The sequence below is a fragment of the Oratosquilla oratoria genome, chromosome 2 (genome assembly GCF_046742065.1).
Source record: "Oratosquilla oratoria isolate Oo_2021 chromosome 2, ASM4674206v1, whole genome shotgun sequence".
Classification (NCBI taxonomy): domain Eukaryota; kingdom Metazoa; phylum Arthropoda; class Malacostraca; order Stomatopoda; family Squillidae; genus Oratosquilla; species Oratosquilla oratoria.
The window spans coordinates 52,946,441-52,969,127 of record NC_134778.1 but is presented as its reverse complement, the minus strand read 5'-3'; the positions used below and the strand labels follow the sequence as shown (position 1 = coordinate 52,969,127).

General features: G+C 39.4%; 1 protein-coding gene across 1 annotated transcript in view; it reads left to right on the top strand.

Annotated features, from left to right (window-relative positions):
* Window positions 1-4,646: 4,646 nt before the first annotated feature.
* Dnaaf5 (Dynein axonemal assembly factor 5) overlaps window positions 4,647-22,687 on the top strand; it is a 66,728-nt gene continuing 48,687 nt past the window's right edge. Inside the window, exon 1 of the mRNA XM_076208254.1 lies at window positions 4,647-5,478. Within this exon, the coding sequence (XP_076064369.1) occupies window positions 5,262-5,478 (217 nt within the window). The 5' untranslated portion in view covers window positions 4,647-5,261. The remainder of the gene's footprint in view (window positions 5,479-22,687) is intronic.

Here is a 22,687-nt window from a genome sequence, read left to right as displayed (position 1 = left end):
CTACAAAATCGAAGGCCATGGCATTGAGACTCTGGAAAGAAGGGAAGCACCTCACCATCCAGGACCTTAGGCTGGACTGGGTTTACCAGTATCAGTACCTGGGGGTCTGGATTGATGAGAGGCTCACCTTTCAGAAGGAACTTACCTATCTCAAGGAGAGACTGAAGGCAAGAACCACAGTTATGAGAGCAATGACGGGGAAGGCACTTGGTGCCACGCATCGGGTCCTTCGCACATTCTATGTGCACGCAGTCCGCAGTCTGGTGGACTACGCTGCCCCAGCTCTCATAAATGTGGCGACTGCCAAGCTTGAAGACCTGGAGCCTTGCCAAAATGCCGCTGCAAGGATTATCCTGGGAGCTCAACCTTGGACTAAGATCGTTAACCTCCAAATGGAGGCTTCATTGCCTTCATTAACATCACGGGTCAGAAGGCTGGAGGTCGACTTTCTTGCCAAGTTGGTCCAGAGCCCCAGGATAACTGAGCTAAGTCAGAGCCTTGTGACAGCTCTGGGACGGGTGGGTACTCTTATCCACTCCGATACCTGGCTGTCACAAGCGGCAGGGATCCTGGACTCCTTCAGGCTCACCAGCACTCTCCTTGAGAAGGGTAGGGACTCTCCACATCCAGAGTTCAAGCCCCCACCACCATGGCTGTCGATACCTGCAACCTTCGTTGTCACAAAGCTTCCCAGTAAGAAGAAGTTATGTGACCAGGAAAGAGTACGAGCACAGGCCCTACAAGGCGTCCGCGCACTGTCGGAACCTGGAACGGCGGTCTATTACACGGATGGCTCCGTAGACCCCAACAGGCCTCGCAGTGCGGGGGCTGCTTTCGTGACGGATGGTTTGACCTACGGCAGGAGAGTATCTGATCATGCGTCCACTCTCCAAGCTGAGGCCATAGCGGTCCAAGGAGCGTTAGAGCATGCTCTAATATCTCGAGCTGGTCCTGTGGTAATCCACACGGATTCACAGTCTCTGCTAGGCAGCTTGGAATCAATACAGCCCAGCGACAATGTACGCCTACTGACCTCCATCCTAGCACTCCTGCTGAAGCTGCATCAGCAAGGCAGGAGTGTTACGCTCAACTGGGTGCCAAGCCACGTAGGTGTCCCAGGTAATGAGCTAGCCGACGCCGCAGCTGAAGCGGCGCGCAAAAGACCCGAAGTCGATGTTGTCGTCCCTCTCAGCAGAAATCAGTTGCGTCTACGCACCAGGGCTCTTAACCAGGTAAAACGGTTCCTTCAGCACAGACTTGAGGCAGAGGTGTCAGAGAGGGCGAGGTGGTACAGGGCAGTCACAGACTACGAGCCCCTTGTACTTCCTCGCTCCACACCTAGAAAAGTGGAAACTCTGCTCTTCCGTCTGCGACTGGAGGACCGTTGTTTCTGGCAGATAAAGAATAATGCAACACCTGAAGAGAGAAGATGCCGCCATTGCAGCCACCCCGAAGCCACCCTGAAGCACTACCTCAAGCATTGCCCCGCAACTGCTTTTCTGAGGAGAGGGCCTCCGACAACATCTGAGGGTCTTGTGCGTCGCCTATGCCGCCACCTTAGCGATTACGAACTGCGTCGGCTGGTGGAGTGTCAGCCCCCCCCTTTAATTTTTTCATATTATTTCCACTTGTACTCCGTTCACATTAGGAAGGGTGAATTCACCGAGATGTGCATAAGTATTTCACATAGGCATGCACATCCGGTAAATGTATGGGTGGGCGTGGCCAAACCACGACCACTCATACATTGAATCACCCCCTCTTTTTCTTACAATTTATATATGTTACCATCTTTTAACACCGTACACAGTTCACATTGGGAAGGGTGCATTCACTGAGATGTGCATACGTATTTCATATACGTATGCACATCTTGTGAATGTATTAGTGTGTGTGTGGTTGGGCCCACACACACTCATAAGTCAAATCACCCACCAAACGGGCCCAAAACCAAAGCCTGTGGGAGCTTAACTCCCGAATTAAACAGAACAGTCTTCCCTTTTATTCTCATCTGTACCACATCCACGCACATTAAAAGACCCAAACCTTACGGTACTGGTTGGAAAACTCCCAGACCCTCTTATGCCATTACTTTCTTTTTTAGGAATGTCCCCTTTTGGGGCTACAGGTAGTAGGACTCCTAATCCCATCCCCCATCCCGTTTTTTGTCGCCTTTTACGACTCAAGTGGAAGTAATTGGTGGCAGTATTCTTTTCCCCCACCACAGGGTAGGTAGGCGAAAAAATGAAATTAATATTCAGAGAAATGGTACAGGACAGTAACAAGGGGTTGGGGGACAGCATAACGGAGGGACAGTCGTAGTATAAAAGTGTCATCATTTCTCTATGTACAGAGTTTTCCTCTATCACAGACAAAATGATGTGTGGCTCTGGTCCGGAGGGGCGCCCCATATAGACCCTAAAGTATCAACTGCATGCTACTTTGCCACAATAACATGCAGCCAATACCCCAGACGGGGTATTATATATATATATATATATATATATATATATATATATATATATATATATATATATATGTATGTATACACACACACACACACACACACATATATATATATGTCACAACTTTGGGTTGTGACACACGGCCTACTATTCTTTCTCATTTTCTTACGTCTGCTCTCAAACCCCAGTTACCAAATACTTTCGCTCAAGGGCCTAGCCGACGCAGGCTCCACATTTTTTCATCTCCTTTCAGCCCTTTTCGGCTATCAATTCCCTCTACTCTTTGGAATTGCCGGAACTCTTAAGGCCTCTATCAACTACTTCTTAATATTTTTCCTTCTTCTTATCTTCATTAACTGTTGCGCTAATTTGGCAGTCAATTACAGTGCCTTAACGAATTTGAGCGAGACTTCTAATTGCTCAGGAAAACCCTCCCCCCTCCTCTTTATAGGTGTCTACATATGCCTGCGAGCAAAGACACGAATGTTTAATATTAAGTGTAGGATTCCACAACCTCTCAGTTTTACTGTTCCTTCATGCAGTTGTAATTTGCTACTTTATGAATAGAATTGGTGTATTGCATCCAAGTGTTACCGTTCGAATTGGTTCTAACGGTTCAACCCCCTTCCCTGCGCGCTTGCCATTTATTGTTTAGGCTAGTTTTAATTAGACTAGTTAGGATCATATCTTCCTCTCTCGTGATTAGTGACTACCCTCAAGGAATAATAGAGATGATTCAACTTCCACATAGACGTTGCATTGCGCTCCCTTCAGAACTAGTGATTTGAAATTAGAAGTACCAGAAACAGTGCATGCCATCAGTGTATGGGTAGGCAGTTGACCCGACAGTGCCTGTCCAGCAGTTATCCCCCTGGGTCCCCAAAAGGAAGAGGTGGGCCACTCGTACTCTCGGAAGATCAAACGCGCCCTACCCTCCCATATGGTGGCTATCGAGGATTTTTACATTAATACGACCCGTTTACGCACCGTCAGGCCCTACACGAGTGATTCATGTGCAAAATCCCCCGCAGACTTATCGAATTAAAGACAGTGATGCGAGTGACGCCCCGACCCTCGTGGGAACGGGTTTGAACGGTGTCGCGACGATGTCAGCCTCCAGTGAACACACCGCGCTTAGGGTCGGCGGAATCGCCACCATTGTGCCAATTCGACGATTAGCGTGAGCAGTTCCCCCTTTTCGGGACATCCTGACCAGAAAGGAACTTGTGCCAGAGTGGATAACGGGGAGAAGCTTACGGAATCGAACTCGCTTCCCGCCACGAAGTACCACCCCATGAGGACAGTCAGTTTCCCACCGAGCTCAACAGCAAAGTTATCCTGCCACAGCAGAAGCATCCTGCCTGAAAGAGGGACGCGCACCTATTTGAAGACATCCCCGTAACCAGCAGAAGTCACTTAGAGATGGGAGAGTATATCGACCTAGTGGTAAAGTATTAGTTAGATGTCATAGGCTTTGCGCAGGGGTTAGTTAGTCAGGATACATAAGTGAAATTAGATTATTTATAAAGAGATCCTACTAAGGATTTGAGTTGCATGCCAATAATGTTTGATTGTAGAAATAATCTTGATCATTAAAACTCACAATAGGATGATCTGTTTGATTAGCCTAGGTCTGTGCTTTGATTGAGTTGTCCCACCCCACTTTTTGAGTTATATACACGCGCGCCGAGAAGGGAGCGCGCGTGGTCCATGTCGGTGACTCAAATCTCCTGGACTTCGGCTTCCCACTGCAGCTATCCATCCCCCTTCACCCATCCCCTGAGGTAGGAGTATTTCCCACGCACCCACATCCACCACCTCCTCCTTCCACTGTCCAGGGATTTTGTGACAATATATATATATATATACATATATTTTTATATATATATAATTTTATATATATATATATATATATATATACATATATATATATATATATATATATATATACAGTATATGTATATACATATATATATATATATATATATATAAATATATATATATATATATATATATATTATATTATATATATATATATATATATATATATATATATATATATATATATAAAACTTGATGTATAATTTGTGTTTTATTGTACTATCTGCTGCAAGAAATTTGTTGTATTGGCAAGTTACATTCATCTATGACAAATCGTTAAGATACTGTGAAAACCTAAAATCCAGTTGTTGTAGTAACGGAGGTTTGTTATGGTTACAAGTACAAGTCAGAACTCTAGAATCATAAACAAGGTGGCTCCCTGTTAGGTTTACATGGAAAGTTGATAATAAGCCCCTGATCTATCACGTGATCTCACAAAAAACTTAAAATCAAGAATACGTGATAATTAATCAAACAGCTGTCCAGCTACCATAACCATGTCAGATAATGTAAATGTTCTTTTGCCAATAGTTAGTGGTGTGATTCACGGACTAAATGACAGCAACAAAATCAAAAGAAAGAAAGCTCTTGAAGAATTAAATTCTTTGTCTTTGATATTATCTAATAGTCAGGAAACTATTGTCCTTACTTCGGGTGATAGAGAACAATTCAATGAACTTACCACTAATTTTGTTTTAAGATTAAATGATTCATCAGAAGTTAATCGGCAACTTGCCATTGATTCACTTCTTAAGTTTACCAGACAAGGATGGCTAAATGAAAGAAATTTAGTTTGTATCATTCCTAGTCTTCACAGTCGTATTGGCAAAGAACCTATTCAAGAAGACAGTGAAGATGTGAGACATTTCAGGAGTTTTGTTGATCCAAGCACTTACACATCAGTTTCAATCCAAGATGGTACATTACTTGAATGATGTTATCAATATTCTAAAAGTTCTTGTACTGGATAAGAGCCCAGAAGTTCGGAAAGTTGCCTGCGAATGTGTCAGTGTGTATGCATTAGCTGCAAAGGAGAAATTTCAGATGCAATCGTCTTCTCTCATTAAGCCCCTGCTTAAGAGTTTACAACACCAGCGTTTCAGAATTAGGGTAGCGAGTATCATGGCGCTTGGTAAGTGTAATTTCATTTGGTCAATTCTGAGTTACAGTTAATAACTAGTTGACATTGTCTATTCAACCTTCTCACAGTTCTGATTTAGTAAGAATTTAGGGTAAATTTCTAAAAGTACACACCTATGTGATATAGCAATAGAAAATTAATTATTAATTTTGTAAATTATAATACATTTACGTAATATACATTTTTCTTGGTGGACATCACTAACAGAAAAAGTTGTTAAAATCAATACTCAAATGAATATATTAGTAAATTTTTAGTTATGCACACCTACGCAATATAGCAATAGAATATTAATTATTAGTTTTGTAAACTATAAAACATCAATGTAATATGCAATTTTCTTGTTGAAAATCAAGGTAAATGTTCAGTTTTGCACCTGGATGCAATATAGCAATAGAAAATTAATTATTAATTTTGTAAATTATATTGTATCAATGTAATATGCAATTTTCTTGGCGGAAATAAAAAACAAAAAAGTTGCTAAAACAGATAATTTCATAAGTAACGAAGTTGCGCTGGGCAAATGATATGCCATGTTTGTTATAATAGATGCCGACATCGAAGAAATGAAAGGATGATAAATTTGTCTAACCTAACTTAACCTAACCTAACCTGTGTTTAATAAATCGGTACCTGCAATTTATAGGTCATCTGGTCATTTAGTAATTCAGTACCTCAAATTCTAAAGATCATCCGGGTTGTCATCGTTGTCATGGATGCTGACGGCCTGATTATTATTGTACCTCAGGCAATTAACAGACAATGGCAGAACCCAGTGTTCCCTCATAAAGTCCAAGGAAGCCCTGTTGTCTGTAACAGCGCTTATTAACATCACCTGTAGTTGGAGAATACCCGGTCCACAATGTGAAAGCCATCGCCTATCTGACAGTGACTGGACTGGACAGATGACAGCATGATGTTCGTACTGTAGATATGCTTGTAGCAAGTTTTTTTTTGTTATCTATTTCCGCCAAGAAATTGCATACTATGTTCATTATTTTAATTTATAAAATTAATATTTAATTTTCTATAGGTGTGCACAACTCAAATAATACCAATGTAGCTGCTGCAACTGGTTAAGATGCCATCTTTGGTAGATTTTTAGAAGTGCATGCCTACACGATATAGCAATAGAAAATTAATTATGAATTTTGTAAATTATAATATATCAATATGCAATTTTCTTGATGGAAATCATTAACAAAAAAGTTGCTAAAAGTGATTTACTAATGAATGATGTCATGGTTGAATAATATGCCAAGGTCAAAGAAATGAAGGGATAAATTTGTCTATTCTAACCTAAAGAAAATGGAGAAAAGTGGGAGGTGAGCCAGCTGTTGTTTGCGGATGACACTGCGCTTGTGGCAGGATAGGAGGAGGGATTGAGGAAGTTGGTGACAGAGTTTGGGAGAGTGTGTGAAAGAAGAAAGCTGAAGATAAATGTGGGTAAAAGTAAGGTGATGAGATGTACAAGGGGTGAAAGTGGCAGCAGACTGGAAGTGAGCATTAACCTCTTCCCTCCGGGGCACATCGCACGTCTGGCAGCATTAGCTGCCCGACGTGCGATGTCTCGAAATAATAATCGCATTATAAAAAATAAAGTCAGTGCTAAATTGTCCGTTCTCTTTCACCCGTGTATTTTGATAACCATAGAAAACTGATGAAGCCAGTTTAGAGAGAATGAAAATTACGTAGGTACAACTACAATAAATATAATCAAGATGGCGACTTCGGCATCAGCGAGTACCTACTTGCTCCTCATGCCGCCTACGTAGGCGGCACCGTATGGAAGTGGTTAAGGGAGAGAGACTGGAGGAAGTGGATAGTTTTAGATACTTGGGTGCAAATGTGGCAGGAAAAGGTGGAGTGGGGGTGGAGGTAGAATGTAGATTGAGAGAAGCGAGTAAATGCCTTGGTGGAATAAAAAGTGTAATGAGGAATAGACATTTGGGAATGGATGCTAAGAGGAGACTGTGTGAAGGAGTGATTGTGCCAACAGCACTGTATGGGGCAGAAACATGGAACATAAGAGAGGAAGAGAGAAGAAGTTTGAATGTGTTTGAGATGAGGTGTCTTGAGAAGTATGATAGGGGTTACTAGGCTAGATAGAGTGAGAAATGAGGAGGTGAGGAGGAGAATGGGGGTGGAAAGGGAGTTGGGAGATAGGGTTGATGAAAGAGAATTAGGATGGTTTGGACACATGGAAAGAATGAGTGAAGAAAGACTAGTAAAAGAGGTATGGAAGGCAGATGTGGAGGGAGTGAACATGAGGGGATGTCCTAGGATGAGATGGATGGATGGGGTGAAGGGGGCTTTGGGAAAGAGGGGAATGTCTGTTGAGGAAGGATGGGAGAGGATGGAAGACAGGGGTGAATGGAGAATGGTTGTATATGGGTGATGTTGTGATGCATGAGGTGGAATGGGTGGGGGGATGGGGGTTGAGGTAGTATGTGTGAGCAAAATTTGACACAGCCTGAAGGGATTTCTCCCCGTCTTCTCCTTTTATGCATGGGGGGACTGAGAGGGGGGTAGCCGATTTAATGAAGTGGCCTTGCTGTGGATGTGCTGTGCCTTGCGACACTGCCTCTGACCCAGGGCAGTGGACAAGGTGCAGGGATGACCCGTCATCCAGGAGGTGCTAAGATGGGATGGAGGGGAGTGGAGTGTATTTAGGGATGGAATGGGTGGGAATGATTTTGTGCCTTTTTCTTTTTGGGTACCTCCCTTGTAAGGGGGAAAAAGCCTTGGTATATGTATGTATGTATATATATATATATATATATATATATATATATATATATATATATATATATGTATATATATATATACATATATATATATATATATATATACAAAGATGGAAGAGAAATGGAATATATTAAAAGAAATTTATAAAGAAGAAATAGATAAATATATACCAAAAAAGAAAGAGGAAAGGGTGTACATTAAGTGCTGGTACAACAAAAAATATAGTGAGGCAAAAGATAGAAGAGACAAAGCTTGGAAAAGATGGAAAAAAGAAAAAAACAGGGTAAGTGGCAAATATATTTCAAACTAAGAATGAATATGTAAAAATATGCAGGGAAGAAAGAAGAAACTACGAAAAAGACATAATAGACAAATGTAAGGACCAACTTAAATTATTCTACAGATATGTAAATGGTAAATAAAAAATAAACAAGAAATAGTGAAACTGCATCAAGGGAATGAAGAATATATAGATGTAGAAATGGCTAAAATCATGAACAAACATTTTAAATCTGTATTCACAATTGAAAATATACAAAATTGGGATGAAGAACAGAGAGAAAGATCACCCCAATGAAAGAAATAATTGTGACACAGAAAGAAATAAGGGACCAAATAATAAACCTTGATGTCAGAAGATCACACGGTCCAGATGGAATTGCAAACTGGATACTAAAAGAATGTATAGATGAACTAACAGACAAAATATATAAGTGCCACAAGATTGGAAAAATGCAAATATTATACCAATATGTAAAGGAGATAAGAAAGACTCAACAAACTATAGACTGGTCTCCCTTACAAGCACAATTGCTAAAATATGTGAAAAAATGATCAAAGTAGATGGATATCTGGAAGAAAATAAGATACTGAATCCAAAACAGTTTGGCTTTAGACACAGAAGATCATGTGCCATTAACTTGATTTGTTTTTATTTGAGGCTAATAGACATAATGAAAGAAAGGGATTTCCTAGATTTACGAAAGGCATTTGATAAAGTACCACACAAAAAGCTACTAAGAAAACTTGAAATAACAGGTGTACAAGGAAAGTTATTGAAATGGATGGAAGATTTCTTAAATGGGAGAAAAATGAGGGTGGTACTTAGAGACAAAACCTCAACCTGGGAAGAAATGATAAGTGGAGTCCCACAAGGTTCTGTATTAGCTCCAATAATGTTTGCCATATATATAAATGACATGGATGAAGATGTAGAATGTTATATGAATTTCTTTGCAGATGATGCAAAACTACTAAAGTACAGATAAAGACTGAATCACTACAGAGAGACCTGGACAAAGTCTGGGAATGGAGCCAAAAGTGGGAAGTAAACTTCAGCATCAAGAAATATAGTATAATGGAGTTTGGAAAAAGTTGAAATAGAATATCAGGGCAATATGAATTTGGTACAAAGGAAGTAAAAAAAGTTAGATCGGAAAAGGACCTAGGAATAATTGTTAACAAAAACAGGACACCAGACAAACATATTAACAAAATAGTCAGAGAAACCTACAATTTACTAAAATCAATAAAGGTGGCTTTTAACTATTTAGATGAGGTAATGGTAAAGAAAATATTAGTCACACTGATAAGACCAGGATTGGGTTATGCTGTGAGACTATGGACACCTAGCATAAAAAAGAATAAGAAAAAATTAGAAAGAATTCAAAGAGCAACAGCAAAGATGGCACCAACACTTTCAAAATTGACATGCAAAGATTGTCCAAACTGGAACTACCAAACCTGGAACAAAGAAGAGAAAGAGGAGATCTACTGGCCATTTACAGAATCAATGAAGGGAGGGAAGTTCTTGACAGAGAAGATTTATTGAAGTAAGAAGAAAAAAAAAAAAACACATGAAAAGAAACTCATAAAGGATAGTTATAGAAGAGATCTGAAAAAAAGTTTCCTACACAGAGTGGTGGACATCTGGAACAATTTTAGAATAGATACTTGTGCTTCTAAAATACCCGATTTCAGTAAAGCTCAGTTCATAGAACTACGTCAGGAGCTTCAGCTTACAGATTGGGAGGAAAAATTAAACGAAAGGCCTGTAGATCAGATGTGGGAAATATTTCAAAATACGCTCACTAAGATGATTCAAACTTACATTCCTTTTAAGGACAGACGTCCCCCAAATCAGGCTCGCCCCAAGTGGCTCGACAAAGAAACTGAAAAAAAGTATTGCTAAAAAGAGACAGGCTTATAAGAAATATAAGTGCTCGGGTGCATCAAATGACTATGAAAGTTATGTATCAATACAGAGAGATTTAAAAAAGACAATAAGAAAAAGAAAACGACAATACGAAATGAACATCGCTGAGAAATCCAAAGAGAATCCCAAAGAATTCTATAGTTACATTAGAGAATAAAAAGGTTGTTAGGAATCACATTGGTCCACTATTATCTGCTGACAGTCAACTTGAATATTCAAATGAAGGAATGTGTAATCTCTTAAACAATTATTTTAGCTCGGTATTCGTAAACGAAAACACCTCAAAGTGAATTCCAAACTGAAAAGCTGTGAAAAGTCTGGGGTAAACTTACTCACTACGGTAAATATAACAAAAGAAACAATTAAAAGGTGTATAGACAAACTCAAAGTTAATAAAACACCAGGGCCTGACGGTTGGCATCCAAGAATCTAAAGGAAATGAAAAATGAGATTGTTGTTCCATTAGAAATTTATTTTTCAAGAAATCCATCATATCCGGAGATGTCCCAAGAGAAATGGAAGCTAGCTAACGTTACTCCCATATTCAAAAAAGGTGACAAAAAGAAACCAAATAACTATAGGCCTATTAGTTTGACTTCGATCGTAGGAAAAAAAATAATGGAAACTATCATCAGAGATGCTATCGAATATCATTTAGAAAGTAACCGTTTGATAAATGATAGCCAACATGGTTTCAGACGGAAAACGTTCTTGCGTGACTAACTTACTCGAATTCTACAACACAGTTGTCTCGAATTATGACAAAAGAAACAATATAGATTTAGTATATCTAGACTTTGCAAAAGCTTTTGATACCGTCCCACACGAAAGACTACTTACTAAATTAGCTTTGCATGGAATAAGTGGTAGCCTATTAGGTTGGACTAGTAATTGGTTGAAAGGTCGAAAACAGAGAGTTGTTTTAAATGGAAAAACTTCTGGATGGAAAAGTGTTGCAAGTGGAGTTCCTCAGGGTTCCGTTCTTGGGCCACTTCTATTCATAGTATATATAAATGATATAGACCATGGACTAAAATCTACTGTTTCCAAATTTGCTGATGATACAAAACTGTGCGGAGTGGCAAATGATCACTCAAACCAATTAGATATTCAAGAAGATTTAGATCAATTACAGCAATGGTCTGAAAAGTGGCTAATGAAATTTAACACAAGTAAATGCAAGGTAATGCACATAGGTAAAAATAACAGTAAGTACGATTACAAGTTATTTGGAAATTCGTTAACAAAAGTGGATAGTGAAAAAGATCTCGGCGTAATTATCAGTAACGACCTCAAATCATCCAAGCAGTGTATTTCAGCCTCTGAGAAAGCAAATAAGATTCTGGGATTGATTGCGCGATCTTTTGATTTCAAAAGTCCATCACTCATTAACAAGCTATATAAATCGTTAGTTCGTCCACATTTGGAATATGCTGTTTCCGTATGGTCACCGAATCTCATTAAAGACATTGACAGACTGGAAAAAGTACAACGGCGAGCCACAAAACTGATTCCAAATATCAAAAATAAATCATACGAAAATCGACTTAAGCACATGAATCTGTTTTCCCTAAAAAAGCGTAGACTCAGAGGTGACTTGATACAGGTCTTTAAGATTTTAAATGGAATTGACAACATCAAAAGTGACCAAATTTTTCACATTGAATGAGAATCAGACAAGAAACAATGGTCTCAAACTGTCCGGAAATAGATTCAATTTGGAAGTAGGTAGAAACAACTTTGCCAACCGTGTAGTTAATGAATGGAATAAACTTCCTGCACAGGTAGTGCAATGTAGTTCAGTTCGAAGCTTTAAGAATCATTTAGATAAATACCTAAGTAAGATGCTGTAATTATTATAATTTATGTTATATTATTTGTTTTTGTTTTGTTATAATTTGTCTGTCTGATTTTCATTTATTATTAGTTATATGTAAATTTTTTATCATTTACTATTTACCTGTTTGTTTGTTATTAAACTATACCAATGAATTTATTTATTTATTTTAATTGTTATTTACATTTTTATAGTTTTAATTTATTATTAATATGATTTTTTTTTTTTTTTTTTTTTTTTTTTTTTGCATCCGACCTAGATATGGATCAAAAGGTCTCCTGTCGGCATGCTTTGCCTTTGTAATCCTTTGTAAAGTGGACAAAACAGTAGTATGTGCAAAAACCATACAAGAATTTAAGAATAAACTAGATGGTGAGAGATACAAAGACGGGTCACTACAAGCATAGCTCCCTTCCCATAAAATACAACTAGGTAAATATATATATATAGAGTAAGTCCTCGTTATACGGTACATATGCGTTCCTGAAAACCTTACCGCAAATTGAAATTACCATATACCGAACCCATTATAACATGTAATAATAGGATATGACAGACGTACCTTCTCTCTGCTCTTTCCTCTTCAAAACATGAGTGGATACTGTATCTGTGAATTTTTCTTACCATAAATAGAATCAAGGGTAGTAATTACCAAATACTGTAAATGTGAATTTGCCAGATAAAGAATTACCATATAAGGAGGACTCACTGTATACAGTACTTGTCAAAAGTATGCGACCCCTACCCCTTGCAGCCACATATTTATGTTGAAAATAGGAAGGCATTTTCTGAGGTGGAATTATGTAGGTAGAATATATTTCGCAACACCCTGCTGTAACACTGGGCCAACAGAGTGGAACATGAGGGAGAACCCAGCCAGTTGCTCCCACACTGCCATGGGAAGAGCATTTACAGGTAACCCCTCTCTTTGGGACCTTGCCTTTTTTCACACTGGTTTTCTTCATTTCCCTAGGGTCTGTATCATTACCATCCATGGTACCCACAAAGGAATTAACTAGAGTGGTAATTGCCCAAGTCATTGGATTAAAGAAGGCAGGCCATGGAACTAAAGAAATCAGTGAAATGTTGAAGGTGGCTAAGTCCAAAGTCAAGAGATACATGGTGCAATTTCAGGAGGGAGGAGGGCTGGAGATACCATCCCAGTAACTTGGTATAGGGGATCCTAAGAAGGCTTCTCCTTCAGAGATTTTGCTTTTGTTAGTGGATTTGACTCTAAAGTACATTTTATGATATTCAGAACCATTGGAGGAGTCTTCTTAGGACGCCATATCTTAGGTTTCTGGGATGATATCTCCAGCCCTCATCCCTCCAGAAATTGCACCATGTATCTCTTGACTTTGGGCTTGGCTACCTTCAACATTTCACTGATTTCTTTAGTTCCATGGTCTGCCTTCTTTAATCCAATGACTTGGGCAATTATATCTTTAATTCTTTTGTAGGGGCCATGGTAACGATACAGACCCAATGGAAATGAAGAAAACCAGTGTGAAAAAGGCAAGATCCTGAAGAGTGAGGTTAACTGTAAATGCTCCTCCCACGGTAGTGCGGGAGTAACTGGCTGAGTTCTCCCTCATGTTCCAGCGTGACAGCAGGGAGTTGCCAGATACATTCTATCTACATAATTTCACCACAGAAAATGCCTTTCTATATTAGTCATGAATAAGCAGCTGCAGGGAGTAGGGGTCACATACTTTTGATGAGTACTGTATATATATACAGTATATATACATATATATATATATATTGAGGTGTGAAGACAGAGTGAGTGGTAGGGTGGTGAGTTTAAATGCCAAGGAATTTCTCCAGGAGGAAATTAATTACATTTTTGACATTTAAAAAAAATCATATTACCCAACAGGCTTTTTATATAGAAACAAAGAAAAGGCGTTACAAATAAGAAACAGGGGTGGCAAAAGTAAAGAGGTTAATGATGAGAACCGTGGGTATCTGTCCGTACCCAACTCCAAGTGCTCAAATGCCATAGAACAAAATCTCACCAAGGCAGGCCTGAAACTGGCATTTAGCACGGGAGTAAAAATAAGAGACGTTGTGAGAAATAAAATTAGAACCAAAATCAAAGACGAAGATAAATGTCTAGTTGATAGAATTCCATGCAAAAGCTGCCCCGCTTGTTACTATTGCTAAACTAGCAGAGGAATTCACAAGCGGACGATTGAACACAAGAATGACATCAAAGCCTACCGGACATCCAACTCATTAGTGGTACACATCGACAACTTTGGCCACCTGCCGGATTGGGAAAAAACAGAGGTGCTCCATAATGGACTCAACAAAAAGGAAAGGACAATTGAGGCAGCATATATTACCTCACTCCCGTGCAGCAATCATCGGGACGGTTTTGTCAAGTTGGCGAGGTGTATTGGGTGGCTAAATGAGTGCGCAAGGGAAATTGTCAAAGTTTATATTTGGATATACACAATCACAACGAATGCGAGCACGCGCCAACAAGGCTGCTAAAATACTGACGCGCTTATCTACGGTCAGGTCTAGATTCCATACTCGCTAGTAGATGACGTCACGTTCAGTGGCCCAAAGAAAACGCAATATTAGACTTCAAGCTTCTTTTATGGAAGAAAATTAAAATATCAAAACTTTATAACATTTTTTCACGTGGAATGATGAATTATATAATATATAAATATATTACTATTACTGGGTGGACGTTTTTTACATTAAAAAAGTTTGAACTGCTAGGAAAAGACAAGAGACTTGATTTTTTTTTTTTTATATAAAAATGGTCTTATTTTTATTTACAGCAGAACAATATTAAAATACATGTATGTGGAAAATCTCAATATTAAAATACATGTATGTGGAAAATCACTTATTCTTATTTACAGCAGCACAATTAAAATACATGTAGGCCTATACATGTAGGTGGAAAATCTCTACTGGTAAAAACACTTTATTTTTATTTGCAGCACAATTCTCAATCATTCCTACATTGAGGGCAAGTGTAAGTGTCATCTGTTTACATTTCCCTGACATCATGCACAGGCAGATTTATACAGTTGTTATGATACCATTGTTTGCATCTACTAGCGAGTATGGAATCTAGACCTGACCCTTATCTACAGATTTTGCGCGCGAAGACGTGCATCGCATCTGCGATATCTTATACAAGTACTGTATTATTATACATAATGTAAACATGGTTACAATAAATAATAAAACAATGAACAATAAATTATACCATAACTTTACAAAGAGGGGGAAACACATAATTCCCCAAAAGCAACACACCAACACGACTGTACGACATGTTACAATCCCCCACGCCGTATCAGTACGACGTACGAAGCATATTACAACCCACGCCAACACAGAGGGCAGCAAGCGGCCTAATGGGACCTTTCGCAGTGAGCGTTTTGATACCAGACACCGCCAGATTTTGTAATTCTTGCCGGAAAATAAATACTTTTTTGGGCAAGTATTATAAACTTACAGAGGTGTATCGTTGTACATTATTGTGTCTGAAATTTAAGTCAATTAATTTCATGATTGCAAACGGCATATAGCATTGTTTGAGCCTCTATTTATAATTACAGATGATATTCGTAAAACAGCCTATAATTGTATCAAGCCGAGCAATTTGTCATTTTCTACCGATTTCAATGGACTTATACTGATATATACTTTCAATTGAATGCACCAAGCAATAGGCAAATCTATGTAATGTATAGAAAATATAATTTTGCATCGAAGACCTAATTTTTCCGGTACGATTACTAAAGCCCCGTCCACACGTACCATGACGCATCAGCGACTTGATGCAGTAGTCGTGTTTAAAACTTAACATTAGCGTCCGGACGGGCTGCACCACTGCGAATACCTTGCGCGAGCAACCAGATCTCCGTCATCATTTGGCTCTCACGGGATGAGGATGTCTACCGACGCTCTACTCATTTAATCATTAAACCACCACAGCTTTGGAGTGTATATATTTTTCGTGCCAGCACCAGACTTCTTTGATGCATTGATGGCAGTCATTTCCCTGTGAAACTGTGTTTTCAGTGTATGAAGTTTTTTGGTAATGTCTTCATTCCGCACATTACATTTTGTTAAAGAAAATAAGTCAGCTTTCGATGTTTGTACTTTTTATATTTCTCATCTTATATTCCAAATGGCTGGGTACTGCTTTAGTAGCTTAATGTAATGTAATACAATAGTCTTCGTCCACTCGAAAGGCTTTGCGGAAGTTGCTTGTGCCATTGTATGAAACTAGAAGAGCGAAGCAGAGCGCGTGCATCCTCTCCCTTCGACTGTTATTGACACACTGCGCAGTAGTGGTGGGCAGCTACCGGTAAAGTTACCGGTTTTATCGGTAACAGCCTTGACGGTAGCTTACCGGCAATAATTCTGCTACCGTTAAGGTTCCGTTAACCGATAAGCTATACCAAACACTCGTGGAGCGGTAAGCACGTCTCGGCTTGGTGGTACTGAGTGACGGTAGTGGTGGGCAGCTACCGGTAGTTACGGGTTTTATCGGTAACAACCTTGACGGTAGCTTACCAGCAAAAAATCTGCTACCGTTTAGGCTCCGTTAACCGATAAGCTATCCCATAATACTCAGAGAGCGGTAAGCACGTTTCGGCTTGGTGGTACTGAGTGACAGTACTGACGGCCCTACGTAGGATGAAAATTAACAGGAACGTATTCAACGTGCTAGATCGTCCTGCTCCCTTCTCGGCCCACAGATGCACAGTACGAAATGTACGTATTCGAATATGAAAATTAACAGTCGTGCTAGATCGTTTTGTTCGCATCTCGGCCCGCAGAGGTTCAGTGCAAAATGTACGTATTCGATTAGTCAGCCTATGTTCCGGTGGGCATGTATCCAAATGAATGCACAGAATAAAAAATTTAAATAAAACATATGCGTGTGTTTTTTTGTCCATTTAAAGGTACTATAATATAAATATAGGGATCGTAATTAACGTAATTCCAATATAAAAAATGGCAACTATGAACAATTGAAAAAAACTTTGACAGAAATTCAAAGGGTTGAGATTGTGTTCCTGAGCCTAATATAAGAGGAACTTGGTAAAAAAAACATTATGAAAATGACCTACGTATGTCAATTCATCTCGCACAAAACCTTTATTACCTCAATTGTACAAAAAAAACTTTGTCCTGACTAAATGAAAAATGGGTGATTTTGGAAATGAATTTTTATGTGTAATGTGTAAAAATGATGCATGTAATTATTTTTCTTTTATGAAATTGTGTTTCTATGTGAAAAATATATTCTTTGTATGAAATTGCACTTACATAGAGACGGAAGTGGGGTGTGAGAGGGGGAGGGGGGATTGGTGCGTAGGCCTATGCACTGAGGGAGAGGAGGTAATGCTGTGACCTTACACGCACCCCCTCCCTACTCCCCGCCCACGAGAGTTGGAGTAACGACTCGGAGCGCAGGATTTTTATAGTGACGACGTTACAAAACTTGTGACTACACACCATAGTAGGATGAAATTTGTTTAGATTTAAGTCATAAAGGCGACTCGAACTTGGGACGTCACTACTACCTCACGAGTCTTTTACCGGTAAATTACCGGTAATTCCGGTAACGGCATTGTTGTTTACCGGTAATTCCGGTATTGAAATTAGCGGTATTTGCCCAGCACTACTGCGCAGCAATTAGAAATCGGTACGCCCCATGATGCTGCGACGAATTGAAAGTCACGTTTTTCAACTCATCGCTTCAATACATCGCGCATCAAATACTCGTACGTCCGCCACCACTGTTGTTATATTTTATCTCACTGATTATCTTCATATACAGGACGTGACAGTGATATCCATTATTTTTCAACACTCAGATAAAATGCAAAACCGAAATCAACATCCTCTAATTTTTACTGCTTATACTTACTTCAGTAAAAATAATTACCTATTTTTAGTTTTATCTTATAATTAAATTAACAAAGCCTTATCACACACCAGTAAGTAAAATTTATAACATTAAGAGTCATGTTTTTAATTCTAAATACACTTATGCAGCAATTTATGTCGTATTTTTTTTTAAATATCGGTTTCCAAATTAGCTAAGTCACCCCTTTGCCTCATGAAATCTGAGACAATTGAAAATTCTAGCGCTAATAGGAAACTACGAGCCTGACTGCGAAAGGTCCCATTATCCACGAGGCAAGACGAAAGCGAGATGGCAACAGCATTGACCGGGGAGGAACGGGGTGAGCTGTGCGATTATATAACTTGTCTTTGTCCCACTTGTGTATACTCTGAAAAAGTCCTAGTTGGACGAAACGTCAGAAATAAAACTTCAACGGATTCTTGGCGTTTAAACTCGCCACCCTACCACTCATATACAGTCACTATCCGAGTTACGACCTAGATTGGTTCCGATCAACCAGTCGTAAGTCGCATCTCATTCAAAATGGCCGACACGAGGGTTATACGCTAGGATAAATTATATCAATCTGTTGCGTTTTTAAGTAACTTTTTCTGTTGAATACTATTATATACAAGTTCTTTACTGTTTATATATCAATTCTATGCTTTTTAGTTTCATTTTTTTTGTCTTTTAATGTTTTAATACTGTACTATTTTTCAGTATATATACGTATACAAGTATTGTATGTATATTCTATACCTGTATACACACACAACACACACACACACGCATTAGATATAACCTTGCTTACCATTTTTAAGGTTTTTAAATTGCAGTTTCCTTTTAATAATTTTTCTCTTAACTTATGGGATCCAATGTATTTAACGTTTCATCCAGCAGGGCTTCTTCAGAAATAACATAGTGGACAAACATCTGACTCCTTAAATAACCCAAGCTTGCGGGGAGAAACGAACATAAAACTGGTGTAAACACAATTTGCGTAAATTGCTTGTTACTTTGTTATCAAAATTGCTAGAGGTTTATTTATTGTAAAAAATCCATTGTTTTGATCTATATTATCAATGAGAGATATAAAAGCAGATTCAAAACATCTAAGTTTCATAGTATGGTTTTCATATTTAATAATCTTAGAATTATTCCAGTCAGCATTGTGGCCTGTATCGTATCTATATCTAACAATGGCATTATTCATATTGTAAGTTTTCATATCATATTTATGTTCCGATATTCTTTTATCAACACCACGGAAACTTTCACCAATGTAGACCTTTTTACAACCTAAACATGGCACACAGTAAACACCTGCTTGACGAACATTTTCCCTACTTTTATTTCTGCTTTTTATAAGATTGTCAACTGTTACCGAGCTGGTGGTAATGTTGTGAAAATCAGTTTGGTAAGCTTCCGTGGTGTTGATAAAAGAATATCGGAACATAAATATGATATGAAAACTTTCAATATGAATAATGCCATTGTTTGACATAGATACGATACAGGCCACAATGCTGACTGGAATAATTCTAAGATTATTAAATATGAAAACCATACTATGAAACGTAGATGTTTTGAATCTGCTTTTATGTCTCTTATTGATAATATAAATAAAAACAATGGATTTTTCCCCAATAAATAAACCTTTAGCAATTTTTATAACAAAGTAACAAGCAATTTACGCAAATTGTGTTTACACCAGTTTCATGTTCGTTTCTCCCCGCAAGCTCGGGTTATATAAGGAGTCAGATATTTGTCCACTATGTTATTTCTGAAGAAGCCCTGCTGGGCAAAACATTGGATCCCATACTCTGCGTTTGGCTTCTCTCCTACAGTTGTATATAGCATTGTTTTCAGTTGCAAGTTGTTTTCAGTTGTTAATATGATATGGTAGGTTAAAGAAAGAAAATACTTATAGAGTATTCTTATTAGTAAACTCATAATAGGTGTCACAATTTTTAATATTATTGTGACACCCGACTCGCTGTCTCCCCTTCCCATTTTCTTTCGTCCGATTTCTCACCGTCTCGGTCATTCATTCCCTATACTCTGGGGAATTTCCAGAGTCCTTAAGACTTCTAGTAGCTACTTCCTGTCCTTTTTCCTTCTCCTTATTCTCATCAACTGTTGTGCCATTTTGACAATCAATTACAGTGCCTTAACGAAGTGAGAGACTTCTAATTATCTAGAGAACCCCCCCCCCTCCCTTTAGATTAAAATGTTCTCACACGACGGAGGCCAACGGTTTTCGCGCCCAAGCACAAAGCGACCTTGTTCCAGCTTCGTGCGAAAACGCCCCCCCCCCCTGCGCGCTGCCACATATTTGTTTTAACCTAGGCAATTAGAATAATTAGGATCGTATCTAACACGCTCGTGAACAGTGTCTACCTCAAGGAACAATTGGAACTGTGTCATCTCCCACATGAACATTATTCGTAGTACCCTTCAACACTAGTGGCGGGAACGAAGAAGTATTGGCAACGTTGGATGCTAACTGGCGGGCCTTTTTGACCTCACATGCCGTGGGACAGAGGTCAGTCTTCACACCGGGTTCAACAAGGGAGGTCGGGCCGCTCATTCTCGGAAGTCCAATCGTGTCCTTTCCTCCCTCATGTGACTATTAAGGATTTTCATCCTTAAGTGACGTTCGAGTATCAAGTGATTTGGGTACAGACCCCTCCCGCCAGAACTCTACACAGTGCGGTACGATTGACCAAGAATACGTCGGTGAAGTGTCGCTTACAAAGCCCATCTCAGCGCCCGTCCTTAACCATCAAGCTACGAAGTCGGTCAGTTTCCCGCTCAGATCCACACGAAAACCGTCGCCTCCCGCCCCCACCAGAAGCGGAGCCGCGCCGGTCGTAACTCAGCAGGAGACCGCGCCAATTGAAGACGTCTCCACACGCAAGACACACAAGTTAAGGTTTAGTATAAGTTATAGCTAGGAAACGCGCGAAGGGAATAGTTAGGATGTATGTGAAATCCAGTTAATTGTTAACTCACATTGTTAATGATAATTCTAGTGTCTAATTATAATTCTAGTGTCTAATTATAGAATTATTTAATCCATTAAAACTCACATTAGTTCTGGGTTTCATTAGCCTAGGACGGTTCACTTAATGAGTTGCCCCATCACCCCCCCCCCCTCTTTGATTTACATTCACGCTCGCTCGCTGGAGGAAGCGCGAGTGGTCCCGGATGGTGATACAAATCTCCTGGACTTCGGTTCCCCAACTGTAGCTATCCTCCTCCTCCCTTCATCACTCACTTAAGGTACGTATTACCCACACCCCCTCATCCATCACCTCCTTCCACTGTCCAGGAAATTCGTGTCAATAGGCATCTACTAGACGTGGTCGTAAGTACGTAAATATCCTTAATCCTTAATTAATTTATCAAACTCTTCCACAAATGCTTTAGCTACAGGCGCATTACTGCTAGCAGCCTCACCTTTCGACAACACGTGGTGAACCTGGTAACGCTCTCGAAAGCGACGAAACCACCCGGCACTCGCCATGAATTCACGTGAAGCGTATTCTTCACCTGCACGTTCTTCCAACATGCGAAATTAATTTTTAGCCTTACTTTGCACTGCTTGCAACATCACTTTTACATTTCTTTTCATGTGATCTTCCAACCACGTGTATAGCAACTTTTCCATCTCTGCCATAATTGTCGTATGCGATGCCGGGTTGCCACAACAATCTTACGCGCTGTGCTGCCAGACATATACAGTAAACTCATAATAGGCATCTGCTAGACGTCGTAAGTACAGGTGGTCGTAACTCGCGTACGTCGTAACTCGGATAGTGACTGTATATATATATATATATATATATATATATATATATATATATCAAGGGCTACTATTACACAGGACGTGCGCACCCAGATTCCTGGCTCTGCTAGCGGAGGCCATTGCTTTCTTTGTAACCTAACATTTTACATTGGACAAATATATAAAAACTAGAAACCTAACATTATATATAGGACAAATATATCAACCATTGGCTTATTCAATGCAGTATAAGTTAATATAAACTTTTATAGTGAAATAAGAAACTATTTTTAAGGCACTGTTATGCTTTGAAATGCCAATTTTAGCCAGACTTAACAGGTATTATTGTATGAGGTTAGTGGACACCAGGGTTGGCACGCTCTTTGTCAAGAGGATGCTTGGCTGTGGCACGGCAATCACCCGGAAAATCAAACAGCTTACAGTACTGCTGGTTTATCTTGTGGTTGTCTGTGATAGACCCGATGACACGCCCACCTGCCCTCTCAACATCAGCTGCCGCCTCCTTCACATGCTCAAACTGGTATGCTGCTGTAAGCTTGTGGACGGGTGTCACAGAAATCATAATACTTGGCTCTCTGTGCAGCGACTTCATCATAATACATAGCATAGAAGTGGCCTTGCAGTCTGGCTTGTTCACTGCCATGCCACTCAGAACCCCACCAGAAAATGCAACAGTTGGCCGAATCTGTACTT